Source organism: Emydura macquarii, unplaced genomic scaffold (genome assembly GCF_026122565.2).
Source record: "Emydura macquarii macquarii isolate MOO-44397 ecotype Brisbane River unplaced genomic scaffold, CSIRO-AGI_Emac_v2 contig_3692, whole genome shotgun sequence".
Lineage (NCBI taxonomy): Eukaryota > Metazoa > Chordata > Testudines > Chelidae > Emydura > Emydura macquarii.
Genome location: NW_027133829.1, coordinates 8,079,260 through 8,096,579, shown reverse-complemented (window position 1 = coordinate 8,096,579; position 17,320 = coordinate 8,079,260). Strand labels below are relative to the sequence as shown.

General features: G+C 41.6%; 1 protein-coding gene across 4 annotated transcripts in view; it reads right to left on the bottom strand.

The window, feature by feature from the left end:
• Nucleotides 1-17,320, bottom strand: part of SH3PXD2A (SH3 and PX domains 2A) — a 340,171-nt gene that overhangs the window by 172,190 nt on the left and 150,661 nt on the right. For all 4 annotated transcript variants that reach the window (XM_067537043.1, XM_067537044.1, XM_067537042.1 and 1 more), the window contains one exon: nucleotides 11,834-11,925. In XM_067537043.1, coding sequence (XP_067393144.1) covers nucleotides 11,834-11,925 — 92 coding nt within the window. The remainder of the gene's footprint in view (nucleotides 1-11,833; nucleotides 11,926-17,320) is intronic.

The window sequence follows — 17,320 nt, the reverse complement described above, 5'->3', positions numbered from 1 at the left end:
GAAGCAATATAGTCCAAGTTCTTCTTCCAGGACTCCCCCCCAAGATGTCTCAGTCTCTTCCCTTGAGGGATCATCTGCAGGGTTGCGGCCCATTCACTCTCTGCCCTCTCTGCTGAGCAGAGCCGGTACAAAGGTCCAAATTTTGATTTTTCATCAAAAAATTCTTTCAACCAAAAACGTTAGATGAATTTTTGGCAAAACATTTTCATGAAAAAAAATCGTCCCAGTTTTTGACCAGATGGTCCACATTGTTCAAATGTCTATGGGAAAAACAGGATGAACGTCACAAAAAGTATTCCCATTTTTCAACCGGTTCTACCATTGAGACTCCCAACAAACGAGGCAATGTTGGTGATGATCCAGGCACCAGAAACAGGACCGAGACCAGTGACTCCTTTCACATGGGACACTGAAGATGGTAACATTTGGCCGGAGCTGAATTCAAATCAGTGACAAGCTCCAAACCCCGAGTAATCCAGGCTCCCCAATGCACAACTGGATGGAAAGAGGGCTGGACTTAAAAGTTAACAAATCTCTACTTCACCCTGTCCCTTCCCAGTCTCTGCAATGGATTTCTTTTCATAAAGCAACACGACTCGTTTTCAGGTCCCAACACCTGAAATTTCTATATTTTTTATGTTAAAGTACTAGATCGCTCAGGTTACCCAGTGATATTTTGTGGTGGTTCCCAAATGAGCCTGAACTGCTCAAATTTTTCAAAACCCACGAGCCCCTAATTGAAAGCAAATGTAATCAGACATGTATAATACTCTGAGGTTCACCACAGTGCACTGCCGTCAGCGTTACTGGAGAGGTTATTAAAACTTCTTGGAGTTGGGACACAAATACAGCTTGCAAGAATCTAGCAAGGACCCAGCATTTATTAGGTTAGGCTAAAATACTGCAAAGCCACAGTCAATCCTCTGTTCAAAATACATCTAAGTCCGTTTAAAAGAACATCCCTTCTGAGTTTAGGCTGATTGTTTTAAGAGCCGTGACTGAAAACAAGAAGGGAATTCTACTTTCTAAGGGTCTAATTCTGTTGTTATTCTCTACCTCACAGTGTTGTGAAGACAAATACACTGAAGATTGTAAAGCCCTTTGAGATCTACTGATGACAAGTGTTATATAAGAGGGGGTATTATTATTGTTGTTATTACACCAGCATAAATGCAGAATAGTCCCTCTGACTTCAGCTGCATTATTCCAGATTTACACTAGTGTGACTGAAAGGATAAAATGGCCCTAAAGACATAGAGGAGCCTTCCGCCCAGACACACAGTCACAGCCAGAGATAAGCAGCAACAGATCCATTCCATAAGCCTCCTCAGCAAAATTGCAAGAATATAAAAAAAGCATTTTAATTGAATTCCCACTGGCACTTAAACCTGCACTTAAAAGCAGGTCTGGGGTTATCTCTACATTTCAATTAAACCAGAAGCTTTGATAATTTGATAAGTCACCCCAGAGTTTGAAGTCAAAACCGGCTGTTATTTGATCTCTGTGTTTCGGGAGACAGCGCGCATGAAAGATGGTCGTGCAGGCAACTCAAGTTGTGGCAGCTATTTCACCAATAGATCTTCAGCATGTCAACCACAGCCCAGACACTGGTTATCTACCAACTGTTTGGGGTCTGTTATCTTTTGCATGCAGTATTCTGTAAGTCCCCTAGAAGGCATCCCATTATCTTGAGAGTAAGAGAGAGAGAAAGGCAGAGAGGCTACGGCACTTTGGCAGATGCACGCACAACTAAAGAAACTGCTGCTCTGTGCCAGCGTCTCCTATGGGTAACAACAGCCTTTTCTTATCCTGATTGCTGAAAGTAACATTAAAAAAATCAAACAACAGGAGGAGTCTAAGCCCAGGCTGAAATACAAAATTGCTTAAAAATGAAGAGCCCAATCCAATGTGTGAAAAAGACAAAGAAAAGCATTCTTCCATTAACCTCAGTGGAATCAATGGATAAGATCCTAAGTGTGAAACATTCAGATGGTCAAATACACTAATGTCATTGTGACTTTGTCAGCAAAATAGCCTAACTGACTTAAATCACAAGAAGTAACGCTCTGAACAGATGGCTGATGAAGGTACCTTGCATTGCCTTACACTTCATTCAGTGCTCTTTCAGCCCTAGTGCATCTTATCCTCTCTCTGAAGGGAACTGCTGAGTGCTAAATGCTAGGTAGGAGGCAGCTCAGATTGCAAGAGGCCAGGCAAATTCATAGGGTACCCTCTGCGCTCTTGAATGTATAAGCTCCAAAAGAGTACCACAGAAAGAACTGTAAGATGTTAAATTTATCTGGTCTGTACAATAGTGTGTAAGTCAATATTACATGTTAAAGCAATAGCCTTCCTTAATTCATACACAGTATAATCTATACAAGCCTGATCCAAAGCCCACTGAAGTCAATGGGAGTATTTACACTGACTCCAATGGGTTTTGAATCAGGCTCTCTCTCTATATGATTATATATTTTATATATGTATATGCTCCAGCACAGAAACTCTCTGAGGTGTAACAGCTACGGCTACTCAAGTACCACAGCAACCTAAGCGTTAAAAAAATAGGAAATCCCTAGCTAAGTAATGCCAGACATACTACACAGCAATAAATCAACAACGGCTTACAGAATATACAATCTTCATCTGATTCCATTCAACACATGTGGGTCATCGATCACACTCATGAGCAAACGCCCCACTGAAAACGTCTGTCCACAGCCCCCCTTCCTCCAAAAGTGGGAAATGAGCTTCACTCACCAATATTCTAGTAACATTCATTTAGACGTGGAAATGGCAAATTGGTTTGTTCTCAATTAAACAATGCATTAGTAACCTGACCTGCCTGCTCTTGGTCTTCAGAAAAGCAGGATGAAAGGGTGGAAGGCTAGGAAACCAATGACATTAAAAGCTGTTACATTAGTGAAAGAAAAATTCAACCTACCACTTCCTGCCTGGCAGCTCATGAATTAATGCGTGATGTGTTCTATCTAACACAGGCAGGAAATGCAATGGGTGTAATTAACACCCTCACAGGGGTTCACCTAGCTACACAAAGTCAGATCAGGCAAGGAAGTCCCCATCACTGTCCCTTCCCCTCCATTCCAGGCATATCCTAAAGTGTAAGGAAAAGACTGACACATCTCTAAAGCCTTCCATTCAAAGATCACTAAGTGCTTTGTCAATAGATATTGATTAAGCCCTCTCAACATCTTCTGCTCCAGGTAAGAATTATTGTCCCTATTCCTGTGCTTTAACCAGAGGAACACACCTAACATTGTTCTCCTCTGGTTTGGTTCTCTCACTGTAAACCTGTTTCACTGACTTTAAAGGATGATTTTAGAAGACCTTGCAGTCTGTTTCAGCTGGATAAAATATCTCAGGAAGTGTTGGTTTGAGGGTAATGAATTTCAGACATGTTTCTCAATGAGAAAACCTGTTCGGATGGTTTTGCACCTTGATTTTGATGAGCTCTGAATCCAGCTATTTTGGTTCCTTTCCTGTCCCCTCTTGTTCTCCCACATTTTCCCTATTGCTTATTCAATATATTCTGCCGTTTGCATTCTCAGCTGGTTTCAGATACAAAGAGAACTGACAAAACACACTCTCCTTACAGCAACAGAGGTAATATTTCTTCCAGGATTAGCAGATACTTTTTAAAGAAGCGTTAGGATGAAAATTGCTAATGTCTAGATTTACTTTGCGGCATGACACCTTTCATACAAGGATCTGAAAGCACTTTACAAATATGAATTAAGCCTCATAACACCACTGTGAAACAGTACAATGATATCTATATTACAAATGGGTAAAAAGGGGTTAAGTGGCTTGTCCAAATCCCTTGCTTTAACCACAACACTCCACTCCACCAGAAGAATGAATTCTGAAGGTAAGCACAAAATAAAACTATTACACTAATACTCTATATTCTAGGAAAAGGCATCGGCAGATTATCAACGTGGGCTGCTTCTTTAAGGATATGGATAAAAAACAGTTGGACAGGAAAAAGCCATTTGGACCAACAAGCTTGTTCTTCTGGTTTCTCTGAAACTCCACTTCTCTGCTTTCTCACTGGACCTGCTCAATCCTCTCCTCCAAAAAAAATCCTGTCTCAAACTCATTTATATTCGTTAATGTCATAGATTTACTGAGCTCGATAGCATTGTTAGGTTTGGGTCACACAACATAGCCAGCAGGCTAGTTTGCTGCACTACTGATAAGGGATAAACGTATCTTGGACAGATTCCAATCTCGGTTATACTAGTGTAATCCGGTGCCTTCAGACCTATGGCAGTGTAACTGAGAGCAGAACCCATCCTACAGCCACTATAGCACACCTGACCTGAGCAGCCCATATCCATCACAGAAAGCAATGCAGGATAAAGAGATTCTGAAGCTAGGTTGTTGGATTTTTGCACATCAATACCAAGAATGCCCGCCAGATGACATGCTATTTCATAATGGCACTGGAATATGAACAATGGGTGGTGAAGGGATGGTCTGGGCTTTCTTTGTGGGCTGTAGTTCTATTCTTTGAGTGAAGCAGTTCTGCCTAAATTCCCAGGTTGTAACAATAGATACAAATATTAAGGAATTAAGTCTTAAGAAGGCCCTGTGAGATAAAAATCACGATCCCCAATTGACAGCTGGGGAAACTGAGGCATGAAGCTGTGACATGACTTACTGAAGGTCACACACCGATTCAGTGGCAAAGCATGAAAGGGACGGTAGGGCTGAAATCCTGGCCCCAGTGAAGACAAAGGCTGCAATGGGGCCAGTTTCACCCTGGATCTTTCGGCTCCCAGTCCTAAGCATCAAGTAATGAACTATCCTGGCTCCCCTATACACATACACTACACCTGCTGGGGCAATCATGTCTTTGCTATGAAAGCATGAACAGATCTGAATGCAATATTCAAGATGAGGTGTAACCATTTGCTTGTACAATAACAGTAATAATGTCTGCTATTCCTCTGTTGATATAGTCAGTTATCCAAATTACCTTTCTCTCTCCCTATCCTCCTCCTCCCTTTTTTTTTGGTTTTGGTTTGGGTTTTTTGCTGTTGCTGAACCCATTCCATTTAATGGCCGTTCTTGTTTCTTACAGTTTTATTATTTGACGTTTATCTATATTTAATTCCATTTTTCATTTACTGGCCCAGTAAGAAAAAGATTCAAATCCTCTCGCAGTATAAATTGCATTATTTGCTAATACCACCAATTCTGCAGTCAGCAGCAAACTTCAACAGTTTATATTGGATGTTCTCTAATCCAAATCACTTATGCTTTGTAAACGAGACAGTAAATCCCAAGTGAAACCAACACTGAAGAGCCCCAGTAAGAAACTGGCTATTTCCTTTTTTTTTTTTTTTTAAATCAAAGAGACCCTGTCATCCCCTGCACTGTGATAATTTACTTTAGATAATCTTATAAGTGAAACCTTATCAAATGTCTTGAAACTACTGGTTGGTAAAAGCCTACATACACTATTCTCTTCCTGTGCTTCTGAGAATCAGCTACCATGTCTCAGGTTAGAGAGCGTGATCTTCTAGTACTGGGGTCATGTACGTCAGAAGGGTATCAAGCATATTTTAATTGTGCAGCTCTAGTGTCCGAAACGCCTGACTTCTCAACTGTCCAAGTGTCACTGAATTATCATCTTACCTGATGATCGGTAACATTTTCAAAAGCACCTAACTGACTTCAAAGTCCTATTTTCAAAAGTGAATTAGGAACTCAGAGCAAAATTATTAAAGGTATTTAGAGACCCAAATATGACTAAATTCCTTTAAAAATCTGGCCTTGAGGAGTCTATATCTTACTGAAAGTCTGTGGGACTTAGGCTTCTATGTAATGTAGGCGCTTTTGAAAATGTTAACCTTAGGTTCCTAAGGATCAGATTTTTGAGGGTATAAAAGTGCCTAATTCCCACTGAAATCAGTGGAAGTTAAGCACCTAAATACCTTTTGAAAATCTGGACTGATGTCACCTCTGAAAATGGGATTTAAGATGCAATGATATTTAGACGCTTTTTAAAATTGCACTTTATGACTTTATCTTTGTGGAAATTTAAATTAGAGTTTGTTCTGTATTGTATTATATGATCAGATTCAGACATGATGAACACCATATAAATAAAAATGTATGTTATTATCATGACGATTGACGAATCTTATAATCGGAATGAATTTCCGTAATATAAAGGTACTTGTTACACACTCATAATGCATCTCGGCTAGGTGCACAGCTTAAAAATAACTGACATGATGCTACTTTATAAATTCCAATAAAATGAGAATGCTAATTGTGCAAATGTATGATGCAATACAAACAAAATTTAAATGGCAGGCTTGTGCATAGCACATCTATATAGAGACACAAGCATTGAATATTTCAGGAAACATAGTTGTAAAGGGGTCAAATGAAAGAGAATGTATTAACATAATATGTGGATAATAGACGAGAGAAATGTTTTGTAACATAAAAACTTGCAGCAAAAGTATTGCATTCCTACTATTTTTAGGTATCACTCTTTACTAGCATCCAGATCATCATCACAAATTAGGATCCATCAGTGCTACGGAAACAACCATATTTAAACACATCCATAGATCGTAGTTGTGAACAGGAAAAATATGTTATCATATTAGTGAATTGTGTTTTAACATTTCTGTACACTTAAGTTAAAACATGGCTCCTTACTGTAATGTCCAGGCAATATACCCTCTATATTCCTGACCAGAACTTCGTGACAATCAAAGAATAGATTGCCCCCTGAAGAATCCATCCTGGATTTTACACTGAGCCTAATACATACTGGCACGGAACTTTGGAAGTTTGAATGCTGCATTATGCAATGGAGACATGATCAATAAAGCTCAGTTATGTACCTCACTATTGTGCCTCAGTACTTTATTACATGAGCTTTAGTTTTTAAGTATGTTATATGTTTCAACCCCTTTAAAATTATATAGTCTACTACTTTATATGCTCCCAAGCTCTCCTGAATTTGTGTACTGTTTGTAAAGCCCTTGACCATTATCAAAAGAGTCTCAGATAAGAAACTTGGTTATAAATTCAGCATATTATTATTTATTATCGTTGTGGTTGTTATAGGTGGGCCAAAGTAATTCAAGCCTATTAGAATTTCTGGGTTGGAGTATGTGTTTCAGAAGTGAATTCCCAGATCTGAACCTGTCTTCCATGTTGAATTCAAACCAGAAGGGGTTGAGTTCTCCTGTGAACAGCATGTTCAAATTGGCAAAAAGCTCACAGAAGCAGCTGATCATATGTGATTGCTACTATGCAAGGTGGCAGAATTCTTGCAAAGTCATTTGCTCTCTTTAGACTTCTGTTATTTTGGGTACAAAAATCTCTTGGAGATTTTGTTCCTGTCTAGTATGGATCTTTGCCTAAATTCAGTTTTGAATTTAAATTGCAAATCCTAGCCTAAAATTAATCTAATCTGGATTAATTATTTATCATTATCATCATTTGAAGCAATTATTTATCATCACCTGAAGCAATATGGGGTGAGTGGCATACAGATGAGCAACGTTTTCTTCATTTAGGATGGAAGAAGCAAATATGTGCCTTTCCCTTTAATACAAAATAAATAATACAGTCATGATTCAAAATTCTACAATGTATTGGGCACAGCCTTTGCACACCTAAATATCTGCTACATCCGTTTCTGCAGGTGCAGCAAAAGTTAAAGATACGAACCTTTGCCCAATGCAAACATTTCAAATAGTTAAATAAGCTGAATAGTTAAAACTCTCTCCTTATTTCCTTATCTGCAGAAAGCGACAGTTCAAAAGTTGCTCCTCCCATGTAAAGGTGGATGTGGTAGTAGCAAGCCCTAAATGCTTGGTGAGGAATGCTGGGAATGCAGCGCCATGCTCTGGTTTATGTGCTGCTGCTGTCAGCCAGAGTTGCAAGAGTTAACTCCACCAAGGGTGCGTTTTCACTACAGTTATAATCATGGCAGGGGGACGTTGTTACAGCACTATCCCATTTTGCAAGGCAGATGAACCTTATTTGTGTCCCATTATAGAACACAGGGAAGGTCCCATCTATACTGCAGAAAGGAGTCCTGTTGTAAACACACCCCTTGACTCAGTTATGATGTTAGTGCTGATGGGCCCTAACTGAACTTGATGGAATGGCACTTGGAGCTATGTCATCTTGTTCCAATACAATCGTTCAACAAATCCCCATGATATTTCCCAAGCCATTTGCCTTTAAGCCTCACAGAAGTTTTCAGAAGTGCGGCAGTGGGTCAAGAGAGCTGATGAAAATACCTTATTCCCATTGACACAGGGCTCAAAAACCTGGGGAAGTCACCCAAAACATGGAACCGTAAAACTAAACAGGGAGCTCGGGTCAAACTGCTTAATGTAAAGGGTAATGGGTCTGATTGCCTCAGAAGTGCTGAGCGCCAGCCTCCCCCATTGTCTGCAACGGGATTTCCAGGGGCTCAGCGCTTCTGAAAATCAGATCAAATAAACATCATCATGATGCGTACCACAGGAGTGCATGGCTCATTGCAGCTCATTGCCCAAGGGAGCCTGTAAACCAAAGGAGACATAACCCAGACAGGGACAGCAATAAACAAGGAGGTGGAGGGATGTCAGAATAAGAGTTCTAAAAGAGAGAGATCGGGAGACAGGCATCTTGGGAAACATTTTCAAAAGCATGGAAGTGATTTAAGAGAATCAAGTGAAATCCTGACGCCATTCCAGTCAATGGAGTGATAGAAGAGATTACTTGCAATTTTTTCAGAAACACCTAAGCGACATCCTCAAAAGTGACTTAGGGCCAGAACTGTAAAGGTATTTAGGCACCTGACTCGCATTTAAATCAATGGAGTTAGGCACATAAATAACTAAAAATCTGGCTCTTAAACGCTAAGTCACGCCTAAGTCTCTCTGACGTCCACTGAATGAGGCAGGGTCTTGTGGAAAAAATAGTATGTGATCATGAAATTAAAGACTGTGTCATGATGCATATGCATACGCAAGGGGGATGAATTACGGTTGCACAGTCACGCATAATTCTGGCATTTCCTAACTTCTGAGTGCTTGACTTGACATGTTCTTTTAGCACTGTTTTTTGTTTGTAGTTTGCATATCAATTAAAACTGTGAACAGTATCAACATTGAAGACCAGAGGAAGCAATTGAAGAAAAAAAAAAATTATTATTCTATTATGGTGTGAATTCTGCCCTCATTTAGAAATCCCAATGACCTGACTGGGTTTTATGGGTATAATTAGGAGCAGAATTTAACTCCAAGAGCTCAAGCAGTGCCCCACATTGTTTCTGCAGAAGACAATTGAAAGGCATGGCACCGTAGCAGGAGGAGAGGATGAATCTGGGATTTTCACTGTTCTTTCTGCTCTTCTGCATACCAACTACTCAGGTTCAGATTCTCAGCGGAGACGGCCTTTGCCCAGACCCTACACATCAGTCCTGCCAGCCCTGGATCTTCTCTCCTTCCCCTCCACTCAATGAAGAAAAAATATGGAGCTGTTTCCATTGGCTTTTACACTGTGGCTTTGTAGGGGCTAATCTTCAATTTCAACAATACATCTTTTGTGAAGAGCTCCCGGCAGAAACTTTAGACACCTTCCCTAAGATCTGTTTGCTTACAGAAGCCGAGGTAGGATTTGTCTAAACCTGGCTAGATTAACGTCTCGCAGACATTAGCAAAATGAGATTTAATTAGGTTTTTCTCTGTATTTTCCAATGAAATGAATCCACATTTATTATCAAGACGGAATAAGACACAAGTACTGAGCTGGGAAACGTTCAAGTCTTCTGTCTTCGGGAGAGTGGAAGGAGGTTTAAAGAAACTGGGATCAAAGATAACTGCTAGGACTGTCAGAACGTTCAGACTGGCAAAGGATATAGAACAGTTGTAGGGAGGGAGGAAGGATTGTGCAGTGATTAAAGTGCTTGCCTGGAACTTGGAAGATGAAGATTTAATCCTTGCTCTACCTTAGGCAAAGAACGGGCGTAACTCCCGTCGACTTCTCTTCTGCGCGCCGTCTTCACTGCACTGCGCCGACGGGAATTGCGTTCCCATCAACGCAGTGCTACCCCACTTGTGGAGGTGGTTTAACAGCGTAGACTTCCTGATCGACTGAGCGGGTCTTCACTGACCGCTCAGTCGATCCAGAAAAGTCGATCTGACGGCGGTGACTTTGCCGCCGTCAGTGTAGACATAGCCTCAGATATTACAGTAATGGAGGTCATATCAGTACCTCAAGTAGGTAGGAGTGTGGTCTAATGGGTTCTATTTCAAGCTGTCATTGACTTCCTCTGTGACCCTAAGCAACTCACTTCTCTTCTCTGTGCCTCAGTTTCTCTACCTGTAAAACAGGGACAATATTTTCCTACCTTATAGAGGTGTTTTAGAGTTAATTAATGTTTGTAAAAGCCCATTCTGGTTCTTGGGTGAATGGTGTGATAGACAATAAGTTCAAAGTGCAATGAGCCCTTTAATTGGACATATCCTCCTACTTTTTAAAATATCTTAGCAGCGCAGAGCTAAGCAGTGAACATACCATCGTGTTTTTTTAATAGACATACCAGAAAGTCTCCTAAAGAGGCCTAGCTAAAAAGGCGAGGTTGTTCTTTTTTTAGATCTCAGATTATAAATCTGGAGAAAAAGAAAAGACCATGCAAGGTTTGTGAGAGTGCAAATTCTGGCATTTCCCCACGCAGGCACAGTTGCGCGCACACAAACGGAGACATTGTTTTGAAAATGAGGCCTTTAAAGAACAAATCTCCCACTCCTCGACACTGGGCTGGGAACTATGAGCCTGAACCAAAGTTTTGTGGAGCTGATGCAAAAACGCCCATTGATTTGAGTCCGCTTTGGATCAGACTCCGCATTGGTTGAACTGGTTTAAAACCCAATTGGCGCTAAACATGTTTTGGCCCTATCAGTAAGGGCCATGCAAACAGTGTTGAAACCAAACTAGCCCCCCTCCCCGACATAGTTTACAACCAGGTTGCAACCCAATCCAGCAAACAGGTTTGAGGCCCATTGTGGATGGGGTCAAGATGTTGTTAGCGAGTAATATGGAGTGTGAGTGTTGGGGCAGTGAGAAAGGAGAAGAGGAAATACCAGCTAAACCCAGCACTGTTAGTAAATACAATACTGTCCATGGTTTTTCAGGAGGAATTAGCACCTCTTTAAGTTACATGCAATGTACTAGTTCTCAGATCCTTGGTCAGGGCTTGGTTTGACGCAATCTATCCATCCCAAGGTATAAGCAACAACTGTTTCATCTCCAACGGGCGCTTTGCTCTCCACCTTTGCTTTGGCTACCTGCTTACAACAAATCAACTCTCCTGATGAGTCAGTTTTGGTTCAGGATCACACTCATATTCCAGGAAGAGAACGAAATATGTTTGGGAAGTAAAGAGGCAGCTGCTAATTATGAGTCAATCTCTAACTGGCAGGACTTCCATCTGCTGCCGACACAATGCTTTCAGGAGCTTAATGACTCCTTGGTGATAGGCAGGTAAAACAAACAAACAGAGAGAAAAGCTCTCTCAGTAGAATTATCAGCAAGAAACAATGAAAAAGTGGGCAGGGAGCTTCCTGCGGCATGGCGAGACTTGTGTTTGCGGTTGTTTGAATCACCCCACCCCACACACACACAACACTTATTTTTACCTAATTACGAGGCCATTTCCCAGGTAGCATTTGAAAACTTAGAAAGCTGTTCTCACATCCACTGGAGGTAATAAAACAGCTTCAGCTTCCTTCCGTGCAAACAAAAGCATCGTGTGGCGCTGGAAATCTAATACGGCACTTACTCTTTCGGAGGGTTAATGTCCTCTGGTCGCGCCTCAAAGAACCTAAAAACTTCATCACACTGTGAAATGTGAGGAGGAAGTCTGACGAGTGCCTGTAACAGAAAGGAGGGAGGGGAGGAAAGTGTTTAGAGAAATCAAGTTTAGAAAGAGCTCCTTAAATATCCAACCAAGAGGCAAGAAAGGGAACAATGCAACATTCTGGCTCATGTCAGTAGAATGATGCTACAAGGGGAGAGGAAATAAACGAGAAAAGCACCAGGCCTGGGTGCTTCCCTGAAAAGAAAGGGTGTGGCATGTGCTAGTGCAAATTGCTTAGGTTATGCTGTGTGCCTAAATAAGCAGAGGTGCTGGGGGGCGTCTGGTTTGGTTTTGGACTCTTGGGGCAAAATTCCGCTCGAGCTATTCATGAGTAAATCCATCTTACTTATACTGTAAGCTCCACAGGGCAGGGACCATCTCTTTTGCACAACGTGGTGTTTGCACAACGCCTAGCACAACAGGGCCATGACCGCTAAGCTCTACCGCAATATAAATACATGATAATAATAATTAACAATAACACGTAAACTACAAATTCAAAACTCGCTAATATAGTGGAGTAATTTGCTTCATCAGCCCTCTCCTTTATGGAGTATGTGCAGTGAATGCAGGGCTTGCCAATGAGTTTCCTTGCGAGTTAATAGGGAAGAAAGTGATGAATTGGCTGGAAAGGCAGGCAAAGAGGATATTTCTGCTGCACAAAGGAGCCTTTGTTGCAGTGTATCTGGCTAAGTATATTAATGCACTCTGTCAGATACTGATATGCAACGCGCATTGCACTCAACAATAATAAATAAAATCTGTGTGATAACATCCATTATTTTTAAGTCTATTGGAAACTAAGCATTCGTATAGATGAGACAAGCACATTATGTACAGGCCAAAAATGTCTTAGGCATTTGCTCTCCAGGGTCCATGGCTTGGTGCTGTCAGAGAAGGTCAAATATTCATCCAAAATATGAGAGGCAGCAGAGAAGAAAGAATCAGATCGTAGCTCTGATTTGCACATGATTCAGAGATTTACAGAGGGACGTAAACAGCATAAGGGGAAGAGAGGGCTGAAATTAGCTCTCTCCTTTGCTAAGGTATGTTGGAAATATGCTACACAAACAGTTAAATATAGACAAAGCTTCTGAGAGGCATTGTAAACCTGTTCAACAGAATGAGATTGCCTGGCTCCCACGTCAGTTGAAAACAGAGCAAAAGACCTGAACTCCCTTGCAGACAATCTTGAAAGACAGATGAAAAATCGTACTAGTACTAAATCATGGATACGGCTGGGTGAACTGGGCTTGACTAACCCCATGATAGATCTGATTTATCTTGGTCAGACACACACACGAAACAAAAAGACAAGGCAATGCAAGTCAGTCAGCTGCACTGTTCGGGTTTTAACCAAACTTCTAGCAGTACTGGAATTTGTTTCAATAATTACAGTGGGGGAGGAAAAGCTGAAAATTTCAAACATAATGACTTAATACTGCATTTCTGTCCCTGAATTCTCCAGCTAGAGTGCATGCATCCCTGACTTGAAGAGGTCTGACAATCAAATTCAAGAGCGTCTTCGGAGTCTCTAGGGTTTTGCTCTATTCTACTTGAGGTGAATTATATACAGGTAGAGGAATTTGTGAACCAAGTGACACTGGCCTTCGGTCAAGCGCCGAAGAGTGCCATGCAGTGAGGAAGCGATGCTGGGATGCACAAATTGGAAATGGCATAGCTGCTGCAGTGCTGAGAACATGCATGTAGAGCACAGATGATTCCCTCAATATATCACAGACATCACAAAGGAAACAGATGGAAAAGGAAATGCTTTGCCCTAATCTCAGCTGTTGCACCATTAATTCTTGAGGTCTTGGTTTAAACAAAAAGGAATAAAGGTGTGTGAGTTTTGCCCTCACTGTGCATAAACAAGCATATCTATATGGCAAATCAGAACCATTATCCAGAGCACAATACCTGTGCAGGAATAGCAGCACCAGCAGAATTCTGAAATTGGACTCTACAGAAAGGGGGAAGGAGAAAAGCAGCAGAGTAAGAGAAACGCCATTGGATTTCACAACACAATGGGCATGAAGACACATGAACACAAGATTAAGGCACATTTCATTCAACTTTAGCCTCCAAGAGGAAGGGGAGGTGACTTGATCCAGAGGACTGAGCAAGGGAATGGAGCCCTGAGAGCCAGTGCTGTCTCTGCCACTGACTCCTTTTTGACCCTGGGCAAGTCACTTAATCTCTTTAGACCAAATTCAGAGGAGATATGTAAATTAGTTACCCATATTTAGAATAGGGAGAATAACTCCTATTTTGCTGGGGTGCTGCATGACTTAGTTATTTAATGTCTGTACTGTGTTTTGAAAAGCTATTGCTGTCTATGGGCTTGACCTCTCAATCACTGATGTCAATGCTGCAGCTTCCACTGACTTCACTATTGCAGGATGGATCACTGTAAGCATAAGTATCATTAATAATAAACTTAAATCCCCAAGTGTCCCTAGGCCCTGCAGGTCTGCAGAGTGGCTCTTTCCTGCAGAGACAGTCAGACAGGATATTTTCACACTTGGGGGTGTGAAGGGGCACCCTCCCATCCCAATCAGGAAAAGGCTAACGAGCTCCTCTGGGCTCAACCGGTACTGAACAGCCACACCTGCATAGCCTGCTCAACTTGGAGGACATGAGCTTGAAAGGGAGAGTGTGTCACAGGGAGGGGCACCCCCAGGAGGAAAGCTGCTGTGCACCAGAGCTGCCGAGATGAAGGAACTTCTGCGGCCCACAAGGACCCATCAGACCATGCACAAGCTGCCCACTGCCTGGCAGGGTTGAAGATAAGCCCTGACCTGGAGTCTTGCCGTCCTCCATCTCCATGAACAAGCCAGACCGCTATAGACTGTTGAAACACTCGGAGACTGAGCATCCCCCTCATAGGAAGGATTGAGGGGAAAGGTTTCTAAAAACGCCTAATGTAAGCTAAAAAGAGCCAAGCCTATCACAGGGTGCCTAACATAAGGAACCTACATAAGTGGCCTTCACTTCAATGAGAGCTGTTGGTGAGCAGTCCTTTGGAAAACCTGGCCACGTAAGTGCCTGAACATGGAAGTAGGAGCATGTGGTGGATTTTCAAAGGGTCTAAGTGATTTAGGAGCACAAGGCCTTTCAATAGGATTTGTGTTTTTAAGTCATGTAGGTGCTATTGAAAATCTCACTCCCTAAATGTATGTTCCCATTTTGGAAAATCTTGGGTCATCCACATAGAAAACCATTGTCCCTATGTACATTTAGGTGGAACATTTCAAAAGCACCTCGATGACTCTGAAGCACAAGTCCCACTGAAAATCAGTTTTTGAAACTACAGCTCTGATCCTGCACTTGTTTTAACACCCAAAACTCCTACAGAAATCAACAGGATTTTGGGATGCACAAAGGCTGTAGGAGTGGGACCCATGTAATATCTCCTAGAAGATACTGCTGCTGGAAATGCTAATAGGGTGTGACAGCCATGTGTAGATGGAGCCACTGGGCACTGGAAGGCGACAGCAGCACTAGCCACTTTGTCCTTCCCTATACATAGCTCCCTCGGGCAAAAATACAAAGCACCAACCATTAGCAACACAAGTCCAATGAGATTTGAGAGTCAACAAAGAGTGTATTGAGGAGGCAACGCCACATTTAGTTACTGCCATTACACTGCAATAGGAAAGATTCCAGTAGTTTGAGGAAGAGAGTCAATCCCAGGGCAAAAACACAACAGAGCAAAGGGAAGACTGCAGGACAGGGTCAAGGAAAGGAGGGAGTTCAAGATAGCGAAAGAAAGAGAGGAAAACAGATGGCGAGAGGATGAAAACAATTGGGAAGTGGCAAGAGGTTGGAAATAGGCTTAAAATGCATAATTAGATGCAGCAGGCGTCCCAAAACGGTAAAGGATTTGCACAGGAAAGATGAAAGATAAAAATGCTAACACATGGAATTCAGTTTTTCACACAGGCCAAATATTATCAGCAAAAGCATGTTTATCCGTGCTGAGTATTTAAAGCAGTAATGCACAGCTCATACCTCCCGCACGGATGCCTTCTGAAAAAGGTGTTTATGGTTTTATTTCAACATGCAATTTTCTCGGTAGAATGCGGTTAACAGAGAAATCTCAGAGAACAATAGCACAACATCAGAAAGTGTATTAGAAGTGATGCAACATCTGCCAGTTCACATCCAGTAAATCTTCAGTTATAAAGGCTTTTGGCAAGTGTTAATATTTACATGCCATCAGCGTGCCTGGTGCTGTACGTTAGATGGAGTGTGTGAAACAAAGAACAGATCCAGGCCCACAGGAGCTTATTGTCTACAGGCACAAGAAGTGCAATCCAACATGATGCAAAACCATACACAAACCACAGGATGGAGAGTGTATATTATGGCCAAAACGTTCCATGAAATACGTTTCTGTATGTTTGTAATCATGAGCGTGTTTTTGTAAACACATATGCATATTTGTGTGTATAGACACACATACTTACAAATACACGTGTGTATTATATACAGTGGTATACAGATGTATACGGATACTACACATATTTAACCCTATTCAGCACTTCCCATTATAAGAGTCAGTTTTCAATTATTTATAATAATTTTTCAATCTTTAATGATTGAAATTGATCATTGAATTGAAAATTATGAAACTTCCCATGGTGGCTGTCTGCCCTAGGCTGAATTTTCTGGGAAAGTTTCAGCAAAATCGGGTCAGCTGTTTCTCAGAATCAGGTGAAGGTTTCGCCATGATAAAAAAAGAATTGCTTACCGTGGTTTCATTGAGAACCTCTAACATCCCCAAGCTTTGGAGCAGGGGCTTGAAATTTGGCAAGGTGGTTTGCCCTTGGGTCAGGATTGTGCCTTTTGCATCCCAGTGAAAATTCACCTACATTTGTCCAAGCTATGCGCCTCTGAAAAGTTACCATTTGCACATGCTCAGTAGAGACTTCTTAAGAGTGTGGCAACTACATTTTTCAGTGATTCCATCTACACTGAGCATGCTCCAGCCCTGCAAAGTTCCTAAATCCCAAAAGGAGGGCGTGTGTGCCATCCCCACAAAGCAACCGAGCATGCTCCAGTCTGGCACTCCAGGGGCTGATCAGGACTTTGCCTGCAGTAGCTGTTCCTGGCAGCATCAGAACTCTGAGGAAAATTGTGCTTTCAATATACCCCCTGCTGGTTTCCAGGCAGCATAGAAGTGGAAGCTACAGCACTCAAATGCAGGAGGGACAAGAACTAGATTGAGTTACTTTGTTAGCTCAAACGGCAAATGTCTGTGCTATGGATCTAATGGTTCCAACTCAAATGATGACCCATATGAGAGTCAATATGATTCCGTAGAATGAAATTTCTGTTTTTTCAGTTTGATTTTTTTAAAAGTTGAGGAAATTACACGCAATAAAACTACAGTAAAGGAACATT